The following is a 25,982-nucleotide window of genomic DNA, read 5'->3' on the forward strand; positions in this document are numbered from 1 at the left end:
AAGGCATATACATGTTTTTGGGTAGGGACAAGCCCGTGAGTATATCTGAACGAGCACTAAGGATTCTGTCTCATCATGTCATGAAACTGTCACTTAATAATTGTGAGTTCGGAATAGGTATCCAAAATACAGAGGAAATTATCTTCTTCTTTTTTGTCCAGTAGAACCTTTGAGCTCAACACTCGTGAGAGAGATAAAGAAAAGTCTTTTGGTGTTGTCACAATGGAAACCCATGTATGCTTACTGTGATAAGAGCAGGCTTCCAATTTAAAAAGAATGTTCCAAAGAAACCATTCATGTCCTAAGAAAACAGATCTTTTCTTCAAGAAACAATAGGTAGCAGATTTAGAGTAACAATGCAGCAAAGGTTCAATCAAATTCAGGAAATATTGGCTGTGCATTCTAATTGTTAGTTCTGTAAGCAGACAAGCTCATGGAGTAAAATTACTAAATACTTAAATGATGCATGGTATCCATATCCTCTTTCATATGTAGTACCAAGAGCTCTGAAAAATTGTCTTTGGGTATTATAACTGCAAAAATTCCAAGTCAACTTTGCCATGCTGGCTGAAGGATTCTTGGAGTCAAAGTCCAAAAAGTAACTTTGCTAAGCAATGGTAATAGTTCAATATTCCCTTCCATGAAAGTTGGTGTGTTTTTGTGAGTTTTAAAGAAAACAGTATCTTCTCTTTTCAAACAGAAAACAAAACAAAACAAAAATAATTTTCCCTACCCAAACATGCAACTCTTGTTTCAAAAACTGCTGGGACCTCTGGAAGAAAAGGAATAGTTAAGTGTGCTCTGACTGCACAGGCTGGGAAAGATTGTTGTCTGAGATTCTGGATGATCAAGCAGTTCTAGGTTAGATGGGCAAATTGTCTGATGATATGACATTATAGAGTGAACCTTGCAGAGCAGAAAGGGCATAGAACTGCAAGCTCCACCACCATCACATGAACTACCAAGAGACTCTGTGCAGCCCCTACAGCATCTGAATAGAGGTGCTTTATGTTTGGATTGGTACAGGACAAAAGATGAACTATTGGCTTATGCTTATTTTTTTTCTGTCCTGTACATGAACAATTGCAGTGCATGAAAGAGGTCATGGCCTTGTGGTATTTAGTCAATTGTGTAACTACTTTCAGCTCCAAAGTACACTGTAGTAAGGTCTGATAATTTGAAACACCTTGTTTGATGGTTATCTCCATAATGCTGTACAAGCACATCTGTCAAAACCTGGCAGCCATCCTTCTGGCAACTAAAGCCCTGAATAAAAAGTGAGTTAATCATGTGGCTTTAAATGACCTTTTCAATCAACTCATTTAAATGCATGTGTTTATGTCTGTGCATGCACAAGAAACACAAATTTAATATTCTGAGTATGTGTGAACACAATGTTACATTCTGGATTTTTTTAAATGTAAAATGTATCCAGTACAGCCAGATGTTTGTAATCCCTGAAGAATTTACAGCTCAAGTTGTGAACTATTCACTCTCTTTTTGCAGTCTCTATAGTTTTTAAGATCTTTCCTTTCACTTGCATAAAGGGGACTCTGGTTTGCAACTAGTTATGAAAACAAGTATGATTTACCCTTTTAAAACACATATCTGTCATCCACCAAGAGTTGAGACTTTAGCCTGAGTGAATGTTAGTATAGCATGCAAGTGCCATGCAGTTAAACTACACATATATCACACCAAGAAGAAGCACTCAAACACATTGCAGCAATCAAATAACAAAAGACAGATGCTCTCACCTTAAGGTGATATCACTACATCAAACGAAAGAGGCAAGGAATAAAGCAAAAACAGAACTATTATCCTGTGTTAGAAATACTCCACACACAAATATTACACATGAACAATCTGTCACTGGAGCACTCTGAGCTCTCGTTCTATTTTTAAGTTATCTGAATTAGAGCTCACCCAACCAAGGGTTAGGCTTTGTGCAGATGAATCTATCTATCCATCTACTTTAGTTAACAGAGCCCACTTAACCACCCTCCCCTATTTTTAAATTGTGTTTATTTATCATTTCACCAAGATTAAATGCAGATACAAATAAAGACATAGAAAGTTATAATATTAAAAAATCAATTAAACAAATTATAATATGAAAACATACGAATTATATTACAGGCAATTTAAAAGAAAATCATCATCAACAAAAAAACAGTGCCCACCCATTAAAAAGTTTCTTTCTCAGTAGCCAAACAATTGTTAAAAGCCTGCCTGAATAATAATAATAAAAGCTTTTTGCCTGTCAGCGACAAAGGGGGAAGCTGTCTACAGAGAACACTTTTATCCTCAAAAGGGATTCCCATGTGCTTTACAACAATCAAATAACACATTCCAAAAACAGTATTTAAACAAGCCAAAATAGTAAATATACAGGGAGGTAAGCCAGATGAAATAGGATGGTTTTACTTCTGTCTTAAATACACAGACTATGCATGAACCAATTTAAGTCCTATGTAGGAAGACATCCTCTTCATCAGACAATACATTTCAGCATTGAGAGTCTAACTTGGTAATTTATTTCCTGTTTCACTGGAGCCAGCCCTCTGGGTAGGCAGAATGCAGAAGCCATTTCAAATAGTAGATACTGAAAAGAGCAGAAAAGTGTTAAGACAGCTGCAGAGGCCACATGTATTGTCCTATACCCTTCATCTAGCCTGACACTCTCAGAGAGAGATGCCCTCAGTGAGATATCCTTCATGGAGTATGCTATCCTAACACCTGTCAGTTTGGCAGTAAAATTCATCTGTCACTATATTTTATATATGGAATTAGGAGGAGGCACTATATTTGCTTCTGTCAACAAAATGCATTTAGCTTGACTGTGATTAAGTGTTAACACAAGCAACATTAACTATAGTTACTGTTTACTATGGCGCTTTACAGACGGGCCCTATGGGGTGCCGTCGTGACGTGCTAGGGTTGCCTTGGGGCATCCTTTTATGTTTTACCGCTTCCTCGAGGCCTGGAAAAGCAGCAGATTGGGGCCTCCAGGGCTGCCACTGTGGCTGCTCAGGCCCTAATCCGGTGGGGATTGTGGCACCTGCAGGCTGCCCCAAAGGGACAGTCTGTATCCCGCCTATAGTCACAATTTAAGCAAGAGTTGGAAACAAGCGTCTGAAGATGACTTCCAGCCTTGCTGCAGTAGTGGGCGTAAAAGGTTTTGCTGTTAAAATTTTTACCAACAATTTCCAGCAGCAGAAAGTGGGTTGAAAGAAACAATTCGATGATCCAGTCCTAATTATTTAATTTCCATAAAGAGACAAATGTAGAAAGCTGCCTTATTTTGAGTCAGACCCTTAGGTATTTACTGGTGGTCTCATCTCCCATCTAAATTCTAACTCTGTTTAGCTTCAGAAATCAGCTGAAATTGAATGTGTTCAGTGTGATAGGGTTGAGATATAACGTGAGAAAAATTTGTTTATTTTATGTATTTATTTTATTTATTGCCCACTTTTACCACCTTTACCCCAGGGCTAGGACTGCAGGTGGTTCACAACATTTTAAAAAAGACACAAAAACTCCACTCTGTAATAAATTACAATTGAGTAAACTGATATAGTAAGACAAAAGCAATGCTTAGATCTCTGCTAGCCATGAACTGTAGACCAAAAAGATGAAGGAGTGTAATGTGTGGCATATTACAAACCATATCACTTTCTTCTAATATCTATGGCCAAAAAGACTTGCAGAAGCTTTTGAGACTGCAAGGACAGAGACTTGCATGGGGACAAGCCTCAAAAAGAAGGACTCCCTTTTTGACAAATGGGAGAGGATCTTTTCTGTGCTCTCAGTTGTATATGCCAGTTCCCAACTATAAAGCGGAAAGCTGCTGTATGGACAGACCATCCATGAACTAACTCAGTGACAATCTGTGTGGAGCAGTGACATTTGCTCCGGTAGGTGACAGATAAAGATGTGAATAATCCAAATGGCCCATTTTCAATTTGAAACTTCAAAACCATGACTGAGAAGAACTCCTTCACTTTGTCAAGTGTCTAACATTTGCAGAGGAACAATGTTCATATTTAAAAAGCCTTTGTGCTCAAGAGAACTTAGAAGACAGAATCCACAGGTAGGCAATCAATATTCAACTTTCATTCAATATCCTTTCATCTTAGTAGAATGTTTATCATTTAAAGTTTAAAACCACCTTCATTTATCCTTATTAGTAATGAACTGCTGCCTTCCACAACCTTTGCTTGTCTTTTAGTTCCAGTGGTCAAAGCATTATCCAAGTAATTGTACTGAAGACTTCAATGTCATTATATTTAAGCAAAAGATTATTAAAAGTCCCAGCCTAAGGTAATGTTAAAGCTACTACAAAGAAACATATTGTATGCTTATAATCTGTAACATATGGACATTCTGTTTGTCTTAAACAAGACCATTCATGTAACATCAATTATTTTCTGATACTTTCTTTTACACCAAATATTTAAATTTGTTATCTAGCTATACGTTCTTCTCAACAACTTTTTTTCCAGCACAACACAGATGGGTAGAAAGCCTTGCCACATACCCAAATACCAACTCTGCTTGCACATCTATTCAAGAAATGCCACCACATGACTTAACGACATGTGAAAGTCCCTCTCGTATTAGAGGGACTTTCACATACCTATCCTCCAATGAGATTTATGCCATACTAAGTCAGCAATGCTCTTCAGCACTTTACTTTGGGCAAACAGGCAGTCCTTGAGCTAGAGGATAAATGGACAAGTGTTAGAAAAATAATTCAACAACAACAACAATTCTTCATCCTCAGGAGTAAAATCAGTAACTGACAATAACTGTCAACTCAAGTAGGCCTGCTTCATAAAACGTGAAAACAGCAGTAGATTTTTGTGCAGAAACTTATTTGCACTATTTCCTACATGAACTGCATGAAGTCACACATGGCATGCTACATGTGAGTTTAGGATGTCTTCCCAAAGCCAGCAAAAAACTAACTGAAGTGCTGTTGGATGAGGCAGTATTTCACAGTTACAGCCAGCACCTGGGTAGGGGAGGCAATTGGGTGGGTAACATAACATCTCTTGGGCCAAGTTCCCACAATGATTTAAAGTGAATTGCTGATCAGATTATATGACCATCGTTTCCATTTGAAACTGGTTCCGATCCTACTGTGATCGGTTTCAATGAGATAAAGTGAGGCAAATGCAAAAACAAAAAAAAACACAACCCCCCCCCCCCCCCCCAAACCCCCATTCTTTCCTGACACTAGTTCTTTGGCAGTTCTTTTGAAAAGAATTGATTTGGAAGCATGTTCAACAAGTGGGAATGATGGATCGGAATCACATCATTCTGGAGGGGAGGGACTAATGGCAGAGGGGTGTTTACCATCCCTCCTCAGTTTTTGGTTAATCCACCGTTCCCCGCCCCCCCCCCCCCCTGTGCTGCCTTTATGCTTGTGGTGTGACCTATACGTGCATGCTTTTTTAAAAAATAATAAAATTGATAGAAGATTCGATTCACTGATTTTGCAACTAATTGCAATCAGTGAATCAAGTAATTGCAAAACCATAATAATAATAATAATAATAATAATAATAATAATAGAAGATTCAATCCATTGGTTTTGCAACTACTTGCAATTTCCTAGGCGATCCAATGGCAGCTCATAGTGAGGCAAGTAGTTGCAAAACCAATGAATGGAATCTTCTATGAATTCATTTTATATATATATATATATATATATATATATACACACACACACACACACACACACACACACAGACCCACCATTCAATTGGTTCAGTGGATCTACTCTTTTTATTGCCACTAACTAACAGAATTCTGGGCATTGTCATCCAAGAATGCCTACAGTCATAACTCCAGTTGAAGTTCCACCTATTACGTTTTGAAAGGCAGCTGTCATTACACTCCTCTTTCAGGAAGGACTCTACACTTCCGGGATACATATAAACCAGATTAGCTTTAATCCTGAAAGTAAGTTGTCTAGATTCTAAGATTTCAGAAAATGAAAAATATCCAAAACTATATAATCAGCTAGAGTTCATCTCATCCATCTCTAACCCTGACAAAATAGTCCAAGAAAGTGGAAATAAATGTGAATGATTTTTACCTGCAAAATGCAATACAAATTGGTCCCAGTGAGAATTCATGGATTCCATTAAGTGATTATGTTAGCTAATATTCAAAAGATTCATCAACACATGAAAAAAACTGCTTCACTGGCATTCTGCAAATAGTGGTAAAGATTTCTTTGCTGCAATCACTGACTCAAAGAGATTCCTATAATAGGTTTTTACCTGTGTTCAGTCATACTTGCCACAAATCTTTAATCACCTATGCTCTAGCTGCTGACTTAACTCGTTCTTTGCCTGCAGCTCTCCAGAAAATCAGGGAGCCAAACACAGCTCTATGATTAGTTCATTTATATTTAGATGCAGCTGAATCAATAGTCTCTGAAGGTGACCATTAGAATACCCTCCTTCTGCCAGCACTGCAGGTGGTTAAAAAAAATCTGAATAAAATAATACGATATTCATTACAATGGAGTCATTATAGGATTCTTTATCTACAGACCATTATATCCTAAGCCAGTACAAGAAGCAAGAACTACTGTGATTGGCTACATGAATCTGACAAGATATAATGGAATCAGGAACATATGAAGATATTAACTTTATATTATGCCAACTAAAACATGTTCTCCAGGATTCAATGATATACTTCTTTTGGATCCCAGTATTTTCTCCAGAACTGGCAATCCAGCAGCAACTTGCCATGGTTTCCCCTGAAAAGCTACTCTCGAGGAATGCTGAAATCCTTTTGAATAGATTTCTAGTTCTACAGAAGACAATCATGATAGCAAGAGGGGAAGAAAGCCTCCCTTCAAAGTATACAGTTGGATTTCAGCTATTAAATCAAAGAGATCATGGCTGACCTCCTTTTTTAATGTCAAAACATTAAAAATGCCAGTTCAGTTTGGGATGAATACTGAATACGAACATCTTCACATTATTATAAGAGAAAAATGGATGGAATCTCTTCACATACAGTAGCAGTCTAGAAAACACACAAGCAAAGTTGCTGCTGCCAGTCTCGGATTGGAAAAATCATTTCATTCCACTCACTCATGGATTATTGCACAAAAAAAGCAATAAAACCAAGCAGGCCTCATGGGTGCCCTAAGGGAAGGTGAACAGGTCAGACATCCTTGAACTTTAGGAATTTAGACAATCCAGCAACAGGCATTACCTTAGCTTTAGAATCACGAACTATTGGTTACCAACTAAGAAGTATAGATTTCAGCAGTGTATTTCAGGATTTAATAAACAGGATAAAGATTACAGAAAGGTTCTCTGGTTGGCTAATACAAATTGGCTTTTGACAGGAGAATGCAGCTTTAGCTGCTAGAAGCTTTTAAATATGACACATTAGTGGCAGTTGAGGAGGAAGCCGTACATTCCACCAAAGGAAAACTGTCTATTCAAAGCTGACAGCAAGGGAAGTTATAAATGTTGAGAAAAACAGTTGGTACTATTCGAATCCAGGAAGCAGGTATAAAGTACTACAGTCAAGCATTTGTGGGGAAATATGGAAACTTCATTCTGGAATAAATAAACTGGGATCATTAGCTAGTTAGTTGTCTGACAAAATGAAACTTACTGCGGAAATATCAAGTAGATTTATGGAGGCACTGATTTAAAAAAAAATATTTACACAGATATAACTGCTGTCTTTGATTCAATAGTTTAGTGTTCACCATTTAAAATGTTTTGAAACTGTAGTAAAATAAATGGAGATGACTTTCTGTATATTGTACAAGCCATAAGGAAGACGCTATCTGATGTAGAGAACCTACAATTTTTCTCCCTAATGTGCCAGGGATTGGTACCATATTTGTGCTCACTGGTTACAGTTGTTTCTGTCTTTCCTAGCAGCTCTGTGCAGTCAAGAAGCTGATAGCTTGTGGACCAGCGACAGTCCAGGGCCCAACATTTTGAATAGCACTGGACTATATAATCTGTTGGTCCAGTAGGAAGAAAGTGGTCTATAGTTAGGTTTGTTGGATTTCAAGTGCAATATATCGTGGCACAACAACAACAACAACAACGAGTATTTTGACATTTATCTGAAATGAATGGAAACGCTAATCTTATGTATTTACTTGCAAATAAATCTCAATTAGATTTATGGGACTGTTTTGCAAGTGTCTATACCATTCTGTGACCAATTATTGAAGTTTTTACTCATTGAAACAAACACACAATGTGTATGTTTGTAAGAAAAACCCATAATGGATTCATCTTGCTGGTGCCATAAATCAGAAACAACTTGGACACAACAACAACAACAACAACAACCAACCTTACCATTTGTACTTATTTTTGTGCCACCAGTATATGTTGTGATTTTCAATATAAGGAGCAGGGTGTGGGAGGAGACAAAAATACTGTGCTCCAGGTGCATACAATTTAAAAATGCATAGAAACACAGAGTTGAAAGGCACTGCAATGGTCACCTAATCCAACCCTGCACCATGCAAGAATGCACAGCTAAAGTACTGTTGAAAAGATGGCCATTCATCCTTTGACTGAAAACATCCAAGGAAAAAGAGCCCACCACTCCTTTGGCAGTTTGTAAAATAGCACTTCCCAGCAGGAAGTTTTTCCTAATGCTTAGGAATATTTGAATCCATTATTGTAATTTGGATCCATTATTGATAACACAGAAGAAGAAAGAAATAGCAATGATGGGAGAAGTAAGCAACTTGCCTTTTCTCCATTCATCTTATCTTCTTTGCTAAATATTTACCCTTTTTGGGTTTATATGTCTAAGTAAACAGTAAAGGATGGCCTTATATCACTACTGTATCACAGCAGAATATTTTGCTTTCCCTTGAGAACAAACTATAAAATTGCTTTCTGAGGGCTTTTGATCTGGATTTTTTTGTCCCATTCACACTTTTCCCTCCTGATAGGTTTTTATTTTTTTAAAAACAACAACAACACATATACCAGTACATGTTTACACTTTCATTTCCCTTTCTCCCTTCGCCTCATACTCACTCCCTTCCTCAAAGACTGGGAGAAACTTCACAGAGTATAGAGAAAGGCACCCTGCTTCCTTCAAGGTTGCCAGCCTCTCCCTCTGTGGCTGGATCTACCTGCTCCTTTGTTTGGCAGCTGACACACAGATGAAAATGAAATAGATGCCTGTGCTCACACACCAATACATTCTGAGAGATACAAAGGATCTGTTATGCTCTCCACTGCCCCACTGAAATAACCCATAGAAATGACAGCAGAAGGAAAAGTATATGTCTACAGAGTGAACAAAAGATGAGCAGCCCTGAAGAAAATCTAGCTGTTCCAATACTCATTTCCACCATCTAACCTATCATTTTTGCATGAACCTTTCTTTTTCTTTTGTATTAAAGTCACACAAAACTGTGGTCAAAAGATAGGCTATACATACTCATAAAATTTCCCATTCTATCTTGTCAAATGCCTTCTTTACCATAATAAAAAATGACCCAATTGACAGTATCCTCTTATCTTTGTATATAATGCTTTTCCATTGTCTTCTTTAATATCATATGTAATAATAATAATAATAATAATAATAATAATCTGCCTTTTCTCAGAGGAATCAAGGCAGATTACAACAGAAGTATAACAATAAAATATCATAAAATATCATAAAAATAAAAATTCATACTAAAACAGTCCCACATCCCATCCCTCCCCACAAACATAAAATATTAACTGAAGAGCAGTAAAACAGAAATTAACAAATGGATTAAGATTAAATTAAATTTAAACATTCAAATACAACTTTGCTAAAAAAAATTGGAGAGATTTGAGGCAGAACAAGTATCTTCTTCTGGGGGAAAAGGGAGAATGATGTGAGGGGGAGGCTAGTCTAGAATGCCTAATTTGGAAAGGCCTGCTGGAAAAGATCCATCATAAAAGCCTTTTTAAAGGCTTCTAGAGTGGTAATATGATGGATCTCATCCGGCAGGTCGTTCAAAAGCCTAGGAGCGGCAGATGAGAAGGTCCTCTGAGTCACCGAAGCCAATCTGGTCTTCTTAGGTTGCAACAGATTCTTCCCTGAGGACTTAAGTGTGCGGGGAGAATTATGTGGAGGAAGGCACTCCTGCAAGTAGTCTGGACCCAGGCCAGGTATGGCTTTAAAGATGATAACCAACACTTGGAAGTTTGCCCAAAAACTAATTGGCATGTAGATATTATATGTAGATAATATTAAGATTTATTAGATATTTCACCAAGTCAAATATTAATAATTTAAAAGGAATTAAATTCAAAAAATGGATAAAATGATTTTTTCAGGTTTTCTTTTTAAATACATTAAGGCTGGCATACTGTTAGTGACTTTACATTTTATGTCTCTGTACTTTATACTTTGTCTTTTTCTTGGGGTAGGCCAATGGCAGGATCAGAATTCTCTTCCTCCATTCACAATGACCAAATATACCCCAGGACTCACCATTAGTGCTTGTTATCAGCTACGGCTGATACGCCAGCTGCGTCCCTACCTGGACCGAAAGAACCTTGAGTCTGTTGTACATGCTTTGGTAACCTCTCGATTAGATTTCTGCAATGCGCTCTACATGGGGCAACCCTTGTACCAAACCCGGAAGCTGCAATTGGTGCAGAACATGGCAGCCAGATTGGTCGCTGGTAGCTCCAGGTCGGACCATATAACACCTATTTTAAAAGATCTTCATTGGCTGCCTATTTGCTTCCGAGCTCAATACAAGGTGTTGGTTTTGACCTATAAAGCCCTAAATGGCTTGGGCCCAGGGTACTTGGAGGACCGCCTCTCCCCACATAATCCGCCTCGCACGCTCAGAACTTCCGGGACCAAATTGTTGGAGGTCCCTAGGTCCAACTTGATGCGGACCTCACAGAGGGCTTTTACTATTGCTGCCCCTTCTCTTTGGAATAAGCTCCCTGCAGAGCTTCGCTCCGCCGCCTCATTAGCTGTCTTTAAGACACAGCTGAAAACATATCTATTCCGGCTGGCCTTCCCACCTTAGACTGTCTGTTTTTTCCTGCTCTCCTTTTCCCTTTTGACCCCGGACCATTGTAAATTCCTTCTCTTTTCTTCTTGCCCCTGACATGTATATTTTATCGTCTTCCTGTTCCGTTTTTGTACTAATGTTTTTAACTTGTATTGGCATGTTTTAATATTTTTGTAAGCCGCCCTGATCATACCTATGGAAGGGCGGGGTAGAAATAAAATTTATTATTATTATTATTATTAAGCTGCTACAACCCCTACTCCATGGCCATTCAGTGATGGCTGGAAGTAGAGGGATGAGAAAAACATTGGGCTGTCCCCTTAGCCAAGTGCAGTGTGAAGACATCATCTGACAAGACCTCCAGAGGACCCTGGCAGTTCTCAGTAGATGATGTCTTTGGAGGGCATAGTCAGATGCTTCTTCAGTCCACTCATTCTTCAGTAGCTACTGAACAGCAGGAGGGGTGTGTGGCTGTAGCAGATAAATAGTAAGTCAGAGTTAGAGGGGAGCCATGGTGTAATTACATATGAGGAACCTTTTAGCTAAGCTACATGATACGGAGCCTTGACCAATGTTTGACTCCATTTAAAACTTCTGTATTCATGCACATTTGATTAAACTCCTTAGCATCAGAGAACTTAAAGGGGGTTGAAAATTTCCAAAGTAAAGTCGAAGGCATGGCCAGCATCCATAGTTTTTTGTGGGTTTTTTTGGGCTATGTGGCCATGTTCCAGAAAACTTTTCTGCAACATGGCCACATAGCCCGAAAAACCCACAAAAAACTATGGTTTGAAAATCTTCAGGAAACTCTTTTTGGGCTAGTAATGTTTTAAAGTTTGTTTTTAAGATTGCTTATCGTCATGGAATTGCATTGCTTTTTGCAATGAAACTGGGGAGTCTGGAAGATTCTCAGCTGATTATGGTCAACTTACCAAAGAATAATATATGTGTATGTTTTTTGCCTTCAAGGCATTTATGACTTATGGTGACCCTAAAGTGAAATGATCACAGGGGTTTCTTGGCAAGTTTCTTCAAAGGGGGTTCTCATGTTTCCTAAGAGGGGGGTTGCCATTACCATCCTCTGAAGCTAAGAAGTCATAACTCTATTATTATCTCTATAGCAGTACTTTGGTTGTGGAATTTCCTCTGAACGCAAGTGAAGATGGCTCTATCCTTATAGACTTTTTGATAGCCAGAATAGGCCACTTTGTTTCATTTAGATTTTGGCCTGCAAAATCATGTTTAGCTTAAACAAGTTTAGAAGGAAAAAAATCTAAAATAGTATCTTCTCTGTTTTCCATCATCTTGGAATAAACAAACAATAGTAACTATCAGCCAGACAGGAAGAGGCGGCTTAAAGCAACCCCCTGCCAAAGACTCATTGGGGCTGCAGCAAACACACACCGTGGCCCCAATCCACTCTGAACTCAGCCCAAAGAGGAGTGGAAAAGATATCCACAAGTTAGATCTCATTCCTAGTTTATATCCCATTGGTTTAAAAATGCAAGAGTCATCTACCAACATTTACTTACTCAATTGTGTTCCTGTCCACTTTTCCTGTCATGTTAATGCCATAGAACTGCTGCATAGCAGCTATCGCAGATTTCATTGTTTCTGCAGTGCGCAACACCGACATTCTGGGGTCAGTTGGTGGAAGATAGCCGTACTTTTGTAACCACACCTACAATGACAAGCAGAATGTGAAATCAGAAAGGATTTACCCACTATGATTCCTTAATAGCCATCTAATTAAACCTTTAAGAAACACAGTCCAGAATACATCAAAAATACATCAAATCCTGCTGGAACCAAAGAGAATTAAGAGTACAATTAAGTGCTTATATTCCAGTTATTATGCACCCATACAGGACAGGCACAAAAGAAAGATCCTTCTGTAACCCCATTGTTAAGAATCAGGGTTATACAGAAGCACAATTTGGAATTCAGTATCATCCATTTTTATAATTGGATTAAGGGGAAAATCCACATATATTGTTGTACAATTCCAACAGACAGTCCTGGCAGCTCCACCTAGCATCACTAAACAGGTGGAAAATGTGGGGGTCATTGCCAGTTGGTTATATCTCTTGGGAACTCTGCTCCAAAACCCAACAATTGCAACCACTATCTTAGTTTTCCTGAACAAAATGTGTGATAGTTTAATTGTTCTGGATAGAACAAGTTCCACTGTGGATAGCAAACGTCATCCACCATTCTTTAAAAAAAATGCAATGCCCTAGAAAAACAGGACACTGCCTTTCAGCAAAATTATGAAGGCAGATGTAATTGCAGTCCCCAGTATCCCATCAATCTTGAGGCCAGTTTTGTAAGTTTTTACTATGAAGTATTTGAGCAGGAATGTGTTTACATGTTTCAGCTTTCAAGACCTTCTGCCAATTTAAGAACACAAATTAGAAAAACACTGTAACCAAACTGGAATGAAATCTGCCACTGGGTTCTGTTCTGAGGCTGTTAAATACTAAGATGATAGATTATAGGGAATCCTTATCAATTTTGAGGGTAACATAAAACTGGGGAGTGCTGGCATGGTATAGTGGTTTGAGCACTGGACTGCAACTCTGTAGATCATGGTGGGGAAATCAGAGAATAAGGAAAAACAGTGCATTTTCTCGCCACAACTTGCTATACTCTATGATTTCAGAAAGAAAGCTTGTGTGTAAACACAAGAGAAGACTGTGAGTGGGAGATGTCTAAGTGTGTATTTGTACATTTGTGACAAGAGAGTGAAATCTCTACTTGCTCTGGCCACATCAGTCTATAGTCCCTGACCCACTGTTATAGTAGTGCAGGAAGAGGTATCCCATTCCTACTTTATGGGAGTCACATTATTAGTTCTTATGTTTAATTGCTATGACTCTGTTAGCATGTAATATCATAGAATTTTGTTTGACAATGATGACTATTTTCCATGCTGGTTGTGTCTGTCATCAGAATATAGAACATTTTTGCCAATTTTGGCAGGGCTCAACCACTATTTGGGGATTCAGTTCAAATTTGTAAGCCTTCGACATACACTTGCATAATATGTTCTATTCCATACATACAACATCATAAATTATGACATAACTATGAATTATGAATTATGCAATGAAGAGGAGGAACAGGTGCATGCACACCTCTGGCTTCTCCCCCTTGGCACTTCCTGGCCTCCAGCTGTCTCTCTGAGGCACAGCTTTGTCATAGCTTGTTCTCTGTTCTTGTGACTTCGGGTTTGTTCTTATGACTGTTATCTTGAGATTTACCCCTCTAATTGGTCTTCATTCCTAGTAATCAGTTCCCAGCTCCTAGCTTTCTCACAGACCATTAGCCATGGTTCAACCCTAACAACTACCTAGACGTACTGCCATTGTCACTCTTAAGCAATCTTGTTGTGGTTCAGTAAAACAATATATGCACAAACCTTTTGGCTGTGCACTCTGCCTCTTCTCTTCTGTTCTTTGCAGTGCCATGATAAGCCAGTTTTGTCCAGACAGTAAGACTACACTTACCATACTCATAACAAGCCAGGATCTGAGATTATAGTATAAGGTTAGTTAAAGATCTTGTTTTTTTTTCCTATAAACTGTCAACAATTTTTTGGTTCCAATGAAATGTACTGCTATGGTGAACTGAACGTTTTTGGATATGTGGTATATGGAGGAAGGATGGATGGATGGATGGACGGAAGTCTCACTCATATTTCATCTTATTCAGACATTATCTGATTGTCGAAATGTAGAAATTGAGTAGGCATGATAATGAGCTCTGACATGTGTTCAGTCAGATTTACTGAAAGTCTACTTCTTGCAGTCTTTCTAAGTTTTTCTGGTTACAATGCCATTATTCTTCACCCTTAGCAAGGTCCTAACATAACCACCGATTACAATCTCTGTTTTACAACTAATCTGTTTTACAACTAATCTGTTTTACAACTCATACAAAAGTGCTGATTGTCACTTGATTAAGGAATTAATCTAGCAAGGAATTAATATCTCTTTCTCCATTGAGATCTCTTTGTACAGTAAAAAGGTCCAGTTGTAAAAAAAAAAAAAAAGAATAGAAAAGAAAGAAAGAAATGAATCCATCTTGGATTCGCCCTTTTTCACTCACTGCCCCTCACCCCTGGAACCTTCTTCCTCTACAAGCAAGAGCCATCACTTCTTTAACCAGCTTCAAAACGGAGTTGAAGACCATCCTGTTCAGAGAAGCCTTCCCAGGCATTGCATAATTGTCGCTTACTATTTGATGTTCTTTTGGTGCCTGTTTTATTGAATCATTTCCTATATTGCTATGTATTTTATATGTATTATCCTACTAGAAAGGCCCCTTCCCCACCACCACTCCCTTTGTGTCATGTCTTTTTAGATTGTAAGCCTGAGGGCAGGGAACCGTCCAATTAAAAAGATTGTATGTACAGCGCTGTGTAAGTTTACAGCGCTTTATAAATAAAGGTTAATAATAATAATAATAATAATAATAATAATAACTACAAGTTATTTCTTGAACACAGAACAGAAACCACTGCTTTAGTGCACTATTTGCTACAGGTACAAGACTGTTTGATCTAAATGCACATTTTTTAAATAACTTCTGGAATATTTTAGACAAAGAAAAGGGGGTGGAGTAGGTATCATCTAAAGTAAGGAATTACATGTATGTATTTTACAAAGATTTCTTTATTATTTGCCAAGGAAGAAGAAACAAACTTCTTTGGGTAAACTCGCAATATGAAAAACTGTACAAAATTAAGTTCAATCGCTTGCCTCTTTGGTGAACCAATTAATCCCATTAAGCAAATTAGAAAACATGCACATATTAAGAGCATAGCATACAAAACAGTTTCTCCCCATTTGTTATTTAAAAGGATCCAGACATATTTGCGTAAGAAACACAAAATGCCACAGATGGTGGTGCATTAGTTTGGAAAGACTCATGGCAGGCTAGTCCATGGACATCAAATCAAAAGGTCAAACAAAAAAGTTCTTTTTGAGAAACCATTATTTAAACTGAGTCTGACATTTGGTCTCCCAATCTGTTTCACAAAAGAACTTTATGCTTACTGTTTCCTTTGCTTCAAGTCTGTATTAGCACATCTAAGATACTGTCCACAAATTTACTATGAAAAACATTTTTTGTGCTACAACACCACCTCTCTTTATAAAAATATCTTTCACTCTTTTTAGAATTGTGCCTCTCACTTCACTGCCGTTCCTGCACAAACAAAAAGGATAAGAGAGAAAACCTTGCATTTTCCATTCAGAGCCCACTGTCCAGAGATGGGTTGGGTAGCACTGCAGACCCTATTAAACAAACAATCCCTTTTAAATTAAAAACAACAGCAACAACCAATGCAGACACTGGATTTATACATTACTTTCTGGCTACTTCCTGTTATGACTGAAACTTCCTCACTTTATGAGCAGTACTGTACTACAAAGATTTTAAAAAACAGAGTCCTAGAAAGGAAACAAGTGGACAAACAACAACAATGATAGTAAAGAATATAGGGGGAACTGTGCTGAACCAATACTAAAATGTGTATCATCCCAATTCAAAATTGGGAATAATCATAATTCCAAAATGTATATTAAAGTGTAAATGTGTAATCAATGACACCTTTACTAGACCAACCAGAAGGTACAACAAACACACAGACTTTCAAGAGCTCACTGGTTCCTCATACATAAATTTCCTTACACCAATAACAACAAAAGTGATCAAAAAGATTTAGGATATTAATTAATATATCTATTATTTTATATTATATTTTTACTTCTTTAACAGAAAATTTGGCACCACAGGAAGTAATTAAACAGAAAGAACAGACAGAGCCCTATAAAGTTAGTTCTGCTGTAACTTGTGTTATAGTGTAGTTCCCATCTCAAGCTTTCAAAATTAGTGACTTGATACCTCTGCAACTTTGCCTCCCTTCATCTTAGTTGTTTTTGCAGCTTCTTTTTGTACCATGGAAAGGCCAGATTGGGGCTGCAGCATGTAGTTGTTGCGGCCCCAATCCAACAAGGTAAGGGCTGGCTGCAGGCCGCTCCAAAGGGGGGGGGGGGTCTGTTAAGCCCAAGTTCCCAATTGACATAATCATTTGGGGAACAAAGTGAAAAAAATTGAAAAATCTAATCAAAAATAAAGACATAAAGACAGCATTATATATGATACAGATGCAATTTTGGGGGGGAAATGCAGTGTTAAAAGTGGGAAAAATTACGTATATATGCACATATATATGCTTTCACTGGTGCCAATGGCGGAGTGCCACTGGCTTCAACAGAAACATCAGAAACATTTTGAGTGCCAAAAGAAGCGAATGAAACAGAGGTAGCCTTTATTCAATGGGAAAGGATTGCCTCTCCCTTCCTTTTCACACTTTTTCAAAAACTAATCATATAACTATTCCCCCAACACATTCATCCACAACATATAAGTGAAGTTTTGATATATTCATTTTAGTCAACAGAGCTAATGAAAGGTTTTATTCATTCACTTAAACATATGCTAACTCTTCAGAACTTTTGCAGAAAAGCATCACCCATCCAAAACATCTGCTATTTTGCCCAGCTTGCTATGAAGCAATAATAGCCACGTTAATCAAAAGGAAGATTCCTTCAAACTAGTTGATGCTACTAGAAAGCTATTTTGAATTCAGTACCTTATGTGCGATTTAAAAAAAAAAAGTCTGGTCACAACTACCATATATACTCAACTATAAATCAACTTCAAATATAAATCAAGGGAAGATTTGGGGGCCAAAATTTGGATTTTGATATGACCCATGGATAAGTTGAGCGTTAAATTTAGGGGCATGTAACAAAGGATATAAAGGATGAAGCAAAAGAAAACAATGCCAAAGAATCCCAAAATTCCAGCAGGCATAACTGTTTGCGCTCACCCTAAAGGCTGGCTTGATGAGAGAATATAAGGGGTTGGGGGTGTCAGTACTTCCAGGACAGATTATACTCTGGCCTTTCACCAAGGGATGGGTCCTTTTTAAGCTAAGAGTTAAAGTATAGTACTTACATTGTCCCATAGATAAGCTGACTCAGTTTTTGGGTCAATTTGTTGACTAAAATTTCTTGGCTAATACATATGTATATACAGTACACACTTTGGTTTTAACAGGTATGTTATTGTTCTACATTTCATTCAATCCTTTCTAGATCAGTTTTGACACCCATAATTTAGTGTGCTACTGGTTTTAAAGTACTGATCCTACTGGCTTGGTCATTAATGCGCATTAATGTCCACTTTGATATAACCGTTTGCAACTAGTGTGGTCAGCAGAAACTCAAAATAGAACCCTTTGTAGCCCATGTCCCTTCTGTGTATCTCTTTCATTGGTACCTGGGAGGGGTAATGAGTTTTATTCTATATTGTTGTTTTGTTTTGTTTTTTTATTGTAAGCTGCCACAATCCTGATGGAGAGGCATGATATAAATAAAATTTTATTATTATCAATTCACTATTATTATTAATTCCTGCAACTTCATCCCAAATGGCAATGGAAAGAAAGTATATCTTAGTGCCCGCATGAAATCAGAATCCAACCTGGAAGACAAAACTATGTCCCATAGTTGGGGCTCCTCACTTTCCAGTGCCTCTCCAAATAATTTTATTCTGATGTTAAGAACACAGGAAGCTATCTTATACTTGACTGATCATTTATCCAACTACCTCAGAACTACCTATATTGACTGGCAGTGATTTTTAGAGAGTTGGGGGAACTGTACCTGGAGACGCCACAGACTGAATCTAGATCCTTCTATATGAGCCACAGAATTACAGTCTTTCTTCATTCTAATGTGCGTGTGTGTGCATGTGTTTAAATGTTTTACTTGTTTTGATGAATTTATTTTATTCTTCTCCACCTGGTAAACAATTTGATTGAAGGGAAATAAGGTTTTCTTACAGGTATATTTCTTGAGGAACTGGGAGACAGCCTTGCAAGAGCTTTTCCCAGGCTATGGAATTATTTCCCATAGGAGACTAGATGGGCCACTTCCTTGATCTCCTTCCAACAGCAGGTAATGATTATTTTAAAAATATATTATTATTATTATTATTATTATTATTATTATTATTATTATTTCTCCTTGCAAAAGTTGCAACATACAGGGTTCAGGATTGATCCACTGACAGAATTTCCTCTATCACCATGACATGGATGGTGATGGTGGTGGTAATTCTCTCTGCTTCTTGCAGCCCTTTCTGTACTCCCAAGATGAGAGCTGGGAAACCCACTGCAGCAGGTGTTGGGTTGGCATGGAGAAGAGCGCACAGGGGAAACAAAATAAAAATTGCTGACAGACACCTGCGAGTGCAATATTGGATTTAGAGATTGGTCCATTGATTAAAATCATTTTTAAAGAAAATATAATTGAATGGGAAGCAATGGCTCAGCATTTAAAATGCTGACTGTGATGATCACAAGACTGGCAGTTTGAGACCCAAGTGCCATGTGATGGTGTACACTTCCATCACTAGTCCCAGCTTCTGCCAACCTAAGAGTTCAAAACCATGTAAAAGTGCAAGTAGAAAAATAGGTGCCACTTCAATGGGAAGGTGACAACATTCCATGAAGTCATATCACAAAGTTATCTTTGACAATGCTGCCTCCCTTGGCAATGTAAGAGAGATGAACACCACCCCCTACAGTTGGACAAATCTAGACAATCACATCAAAGGGGAAACCTTTACCTTTACCATTTAATCATTATAATTAGGTTTGTTCCTCTATCTTTAATGACCAATAGAATTCACAAACAGATATTTTAATTTTGACAAGGCCAATGTCATTTCTCATAGAAAATTTGGAAATTATGGACTTTTTTCTCCTCAATCACTTGGGTTAAAATATGGTGCAGAGTTTTATTATTTTCTCCATAGAGAGGTAACCTAAAAAGAATTCAAGAATAAAGCAATGTTCAAGATATAACTAAAGAAACCTGGACCTTAAGGTCTTACTTACTTATTCTTCCTTTTTATTTTTTTTCTCTTTTTCTCCAGGACCTGATCTTCCATACAAATATGACTGTGGCGAAGAAATCCTGATCACTGTATTGTCTGCAATGACTGAGGAAGCTGCTGTTGCTATCAAGGCCATGGCTAAATAAAGGAACCACAGGGCGGCAGCAGCAGCAACAACAACAGCAGCAGCCCCAACTTGTTATGAACCAGAGAGGATCGCAACCCGCAGGCTGTCAGATTTCGCTCCAAACCACCCAGATCTTTTTTTTTCTCTTCCCCCTCCTTTAAAAAAAGAAAGAAAAGAAAGCAGAACCTTCCACTGTATAATAATTATCGGCCTGTTTCACTGCTTCCATTTCTAGGGAAGGTGATCGAGAGGGCGGTTGCAATCCAGCTTCAGGGGGTCTTGGATGAAACGGATTATCTGGACCCATTTCAAACTGGCTTTCGGGCAGGTTATGGGGTTGAGACGGCCATGGTCGCCTTGGTCGATGATCTCCGTCTGGGCATCGACAGGGGAAGCGTGTCCCTGTTGGTGCTCTTGGACATCTCAGCGGCTTTCGATACCATAGACCATGGTATCCTTCTGGGACGCCTGGTAGAGGTGGGAATCGGGGGCACTGCGCTCCAGTGGTTCCGGTCCTACCTCTCCGGGAGGTCCCAGATGGTGCAGCTGGGAGACGTGTGCTCCGATGAGAGGGCCCTTAAAACTGGGGTCCCTCAGGGAGCCATTCTGTCTCCCATGCTATTTAACATTTACATGAAACCGCTGGGAGAGATCATCCGGAGACATGGGGCGCGGGGTTATCAGTACGCTGATGACACCCAGATCATTTTCTCTATGTCTCCGACTGATGCAGTGACCGAGGATGGCGTCTCTCCTCTCGTGGCCTGTTTGGAGTCAGTAATGGGCTGGATGAGGGAAAACCGACTAAAGCTGAATCCAGAGAAAACGGAGGTTCTTGTGATAGGTTCCCCTGGTCCAGGAATGGCGGTGGTTCCACCTGTTCTGAACGGGGTCACGCTCCCTGTGAAGGACTCCGTGCGCAGTCTGGGGGTGCTTCTTGACTCGTCGCTTCACCTGACTGCTCAGGTGAATGCGACGGTCAAGAGCACCTGCTATCAGCTTCGGCTTCTTCGCCAGCTGCGCCCATACCTGGCCCAGAGGGACCTTGAAACTGTGGTACATGCCCTGGTAACCTCGAGATTGGATTTCTGCAATGGACTCTACATGGGACAGCCCTTGTACCTAACCCGGAAGCTTCAATTGGTGCAGAACATGGCCGCAAGGCTGGTCACTGGCACGTCCAGGGCCAGCCATATAACACCGGTTTTAAAAAACCTCCATTGGCTGCCCATTCGCTTCCGGGCGCAATACAAGGTGCTGGTAATGACCTATAAAGTCCTAAATGGCTTGGGCCCAGGTTACCTGAAGGACCGCCTCTCCCCATACATTCCGCTTCGCACCCTCAGAACATCTGGGCAGCAACTCCTTAGGGTTCCCGGGGCGAGGTTATCCTCCACTTCCAGGAGGTCTTTCTCCATCGCCGCCCCGGCCCTTTGGAACACGCTGCCCATAGAGCTCCGCTCAGTCACCTCCCTGGCCCAATTTAAACGGGAGTTGAAGACTCACCTGTTTAACATCGCATTCCCCGATTAGTCCTCATAGGCCCCCCCGCCATAAAGGCCGCACAGGCAATGGTTGGCTAACCCGGGGGCATTTGTTGCTGTTTTTCTTTTGTACTGTTTTGTAATTTTAATATTGTATACTGGAATTTTTATGTAATTTTAACTGTTGTGAACCGCCCTGATCCTACGGAAGGGCGGTGTACAAATAAACCATTTATTATTATATTATTATTAAAATAAAATAGAAATGATGCAATCTAATGCACTTTCAAAATTATGTTTGATGATTAAACACTGTGCACTCTTGTATTCCTGTAGCAACTCCATTAGCATACTAAATATGCAGGAACATCATATTTAAATATGCCAAACTTTCTCTTATTTGATATCTATTTGCATTCAATTTAGCATGAACTATTTGACTCTAAATTGCAGTAAATAAGAGCTGGGCCTATTGTGTTATCTAGCAGCCTAGCAATGAAATATGTAAACACGTCAAATTCAGTTTAAGACTAAAGGATATAATCCTCAACACTTCTGTATTCTTATCTTATCTTATCTTATCTGTATTCTTGTTTAATTTCTACATTTATTCATGTAGTCCATGTTTTAGCCATCTTTTAAGGTAATAGTTTTCCCACATCAAATTAAAGCATAAAATGAATACCACATACGTATTAACAAATCATACAAATCATACAAACCCACATTCATTGAAAATGTAATTTTTAAAAATGCATTAGCTACAAATGTTATATTTTTTCCTCTAAAAAACAGAAAGATGAAGAGTTTTCAAAAAAAAAACCTCTCAAAAGCAACTGGAATAGGACCCACCACTGAGAAGTCCATATCTTAAGCCTGTCAAATTCACTGATCTTGGAGGCAAGCAAAAAAATGGGCTTCTGAATAGGATCCAGGCAGATGAGACATTTTAATTCCTAGGACTAAAGCAGACATTTGATAGTATGTGTTGAAACACTAAGGTTGAAAAGACAAAAAAAAAAAAAAAGTAATATAAATAATCTTTATCTATTTCTATTTTATCTGTTATTTATCTATTTTTTATTTTTGTCTATTAAAAGGTAACAAACAATGTGTATAACTAAGTATTTATAACAAATATAGACAAAAGATACAAAAAGAACAAGAAGAAGAGTGGCAAGCAAAATAATACAAAATATCAAATATACCAAACATTAAAAATTATATTACAGCAGAATTCAAAGATATAGCCATGTTACTGTGTAGTATCAATATGTGGAGAGATCTTGTAGCACCTTTGAGACTAACTAAAGGAAGACTTGGCAGCTTGAACTTTTGTAGACTTAAGTCTACTTCCTCAAATGCATCCCACATACGCAAACCATACAAAAATACAGAAATCTGCTACAATGGAATACATTGACCAAACTGATGTCCAAGACATTTCCCTAAGTGGTTACAATTAATTTAAAAAGCCAGTAATGATGCATGATAAGTTGATATTTTCAGACTGTGGATGGTTGAATCCTTGGATGCAGAATCTGTGGACAGAGGGCTGTCCAATTTATGGAAATAATTTAATAAAAATTCATTTGTTTCCTCTAATTTGTTGATATTTTCAGCAACAGTGTTACATGCCTACAATTTTATTTCTTAGTAATGAATAACAATTATTTGCTCTTTAATCTGTTACTGGCAATTTCTAGACGTGTGAAATTATTTATTTAGAATTTAACAATTTATATATTTAACTGATTAGATTTATTAACTTTTCTCAGTGGTTTAATATTGACTATGGGCTATACAACACAAGGCTGGTAAAATGGAATTACAGCTTGGTTATACTGTCTTTGACTGGTACTCATCACATGATGTTGTGTCTAACCCTATTACTGCTTTGCATTTCAACCATTGTTTGATCAGTGGAGCACACCTTGTAACTGATGGGAAAACCCCATCCACTGCTGCAGTGTCCATGCTGTTGGACTATTGTTTCTGGTGTGATCATCCCTTCTGCTGCAGTTGCATTATTGTGGTGTGAGTTAATGTGGATTTTTTTCTCCCCTTCAGGGCCTGTTACAGACAGCCAAAATAAAGCTGCTTCGAGTCACAGTGGAGGTATGGTGTTTCAATGATGCATGCGTCTTAAGAGTCCAGAAGCCACACCAAAGCCAAACTCGTGGCTTTGGTGCGGCTTCTGGACTCTTAGGACGCATGCATCATTGAAACACCATACCTCCACTGTGACTCGAAGCAGCTTTATTTTGGCTGTCTGTAACAGGCCCTGGTTTCACTGAACTGAGGTGTATTTCCTTGTACCTGTATCTAAGTGGTTTACAAGTGAGAAACCCAGCAGCTAAGTGGTTTACAAGCAAGTAACCCAGTGAACTGTGTGAACCTGGCCAGACAACTGCAACATAGACACAACTCTATTGTACACTCATCTCCTCTGAAGTAGCTCCTGTGGATGTCAGTGAGGTTGACTCCCTGTCACATATTCATAGCACTGTAGCCACAAAGATCTGGGCAGACAAGTAGAAAGTGTAACAATGGCACCTTTGGGGCGGCCTGCACCCACCCCTTTCCCTGGAGGATTGGGGCCAGGGCAGTCATACCGGCAGCACAGAAGCCCCAATCTGGCTCAAAATGCCACTTCCCCGTCACCTGGAAAAGGGGTGTCCTTGGGGGTTCATGCCCTGGACACCCCGGGAGCCAGAGCCAGGGCAGAAAGGGCCACTCGGCCCCTTTCTCCCTGGCATCATTTCTGCAGCCGTTTGGTGGCTGCGGGAATGAGGCGCACCCACAGAAGGAGCTCCTTTTCAGAGCTCCTTCACACGCCGTGCCCTGACCACCCTAAGCGGCCTGGGAAAACGCGAAGACATCACCCCACACTGTTTGGACACAGCGCAGCCGTGACTTCATAATGGTGACACCCATGTACACAGGCCACCGCCATTATTCTGCCGCCAACAAGTATTAGGGTTAGAGAGTGTGTACATGGTGTGCACTCCCTAACCCTAATACCGGCGCTGGTGCACCGCTTTTTGGCGGTCTGTACCACGCCAATATTTCCCAGTGCTACGAGCTTGAGGGAAGTGATGGGGGGAATAGCTGGAAGATTCTGGGAGTTGCAGTCCTCCAAAAAGTCATTTTCCCCAAGCTCTGCTTTCAAGATCTTAAGTCCATTGAATGCCAGGAGATTTTCTCTATGGGTTAAGAAAAAGCTCATCCCTGTGCAGGTGGCACCAAGGTGACCAGCAGGCCTTTCCTTTCCTCCTCCTTACACTCCAGCCACCAGTGTCTTTCCAGCACTAGCAAGCCCTTTCCCCCATGCTTCCTTCCTCCATCTCTTTCACATATGAGGGTGTTTTATGAAACTGATTCTTATTACCTCATAGGAACACTGTATTTCAGAGGTGAAGCTTTTTTTAAAATGAATGAATAAATAAATAAATATCAACATAAGCAAAGCCAGCCAATAAAAAAATTAGTAGGTCATGCACTAACTAGGGAAGACATGGTTAGGAAGGCAGGATTACTGAGGTTGTACAGAAGACTGAAAGTAGGACCATGTATCACCAAAGCAGCACTATAGTGCAATTGCAAAGAAATGTGATACTGATTGTTTCCATATCAGTATGTTTCCATTTTCTTAAATAATGTGATTGCTGAGAGACAACAGTGTGGTGTGATAAAGTCCCATAACACTTTAATGATAGTATTAACAGTAATGTTTCTAGCCTCTGCATATTTCTATCTAAATATACAACTAGCAGAAGGTGTATTTATGAATTACTTGTTTATGTTTTTTTAATAATTCAGCTAGAGTGAATTCCTGAAGAAACTGTGACATAAAACCCAACTGCCACATCCAGAGCATTTTTACTTGCAGGCAAGTTCCAGTGGCTTCAATTTTATGTATGTGTGCTCAGGACTGCAGCCTACATTTGCACCTCGCCACCATTCATTTCAGTAAACCTTAATGAAGAGTGCAAGGTAAATGCTCAACTGGAAAATCGCTACATATAAGCAAAGCAAAAAGCTATGTAATTACGATGAGACATTCCTGCCAATTTAGCCAATACATTAAACTAAAAGCCATTTTTAAAATACAGCTAGTTGTTTTTTTTTAAAGAAAAACATTAACACATAGGCTCAAAATATCAATGTTGTGTTTTTTCCCCTTTAGGATACATAGAAATGGTTAAATGTCAATGCTACCCATTTAATTAGTATGTTCCAAATCAAGCTCCTGTTTAAAAACACTTCATATGAAGGTCAAAGGAGATAATCTACTGTTCTTTTCCAGTCTATTTAAAGGGACTGTATTGTTTTTCTTACGCCCAACAAATGTGTA

At 38.9% G+C, this 25,982-nt stretch overlaps 1 protein-coding gene across 3 annotated transcripts in view; it reads right to left on the minus strand.

The window, feature by feature from the left end:
* The window catches only part of MMP16 (matrix metallopeptidase 16), a 234,511-nt gene that overhangs the window by 115,624 nt on the left and 92,905 nt on the right, over positions 1–25,982 (minus strand). For all 3 annotated transcript variants that reach the window (XM_089517581.1, XM_089517580.1, XM_089517582.1), the window contains exon 2: positions 12,571–12,719. In XM_089517581.1, the coding sequence (XP_089373707.1) occupies positions 12,571–12,719 (149 nt within the window). The remainder of the gene's footprint in view (positions 1–12,570; positions 12,720–25,982) is intronic.

This window comes from Sceloporus occidentalis, unplaced genomic scaffold, assembly GCF_023333645.1.
Source record: "Sceloporus occidentalis isolate IW3139 unplaced genomic scaffold, rSceOcc1.0.p SCAF_3, whole genome shotgun sequence".
Classification (NCBI taxonomy): Eukaryota; Metazoa; Chordata; class Lepidosauria; order Squamata; family Phrynosomatidae; genus Sceloporus; species Sceloporus occidentalis.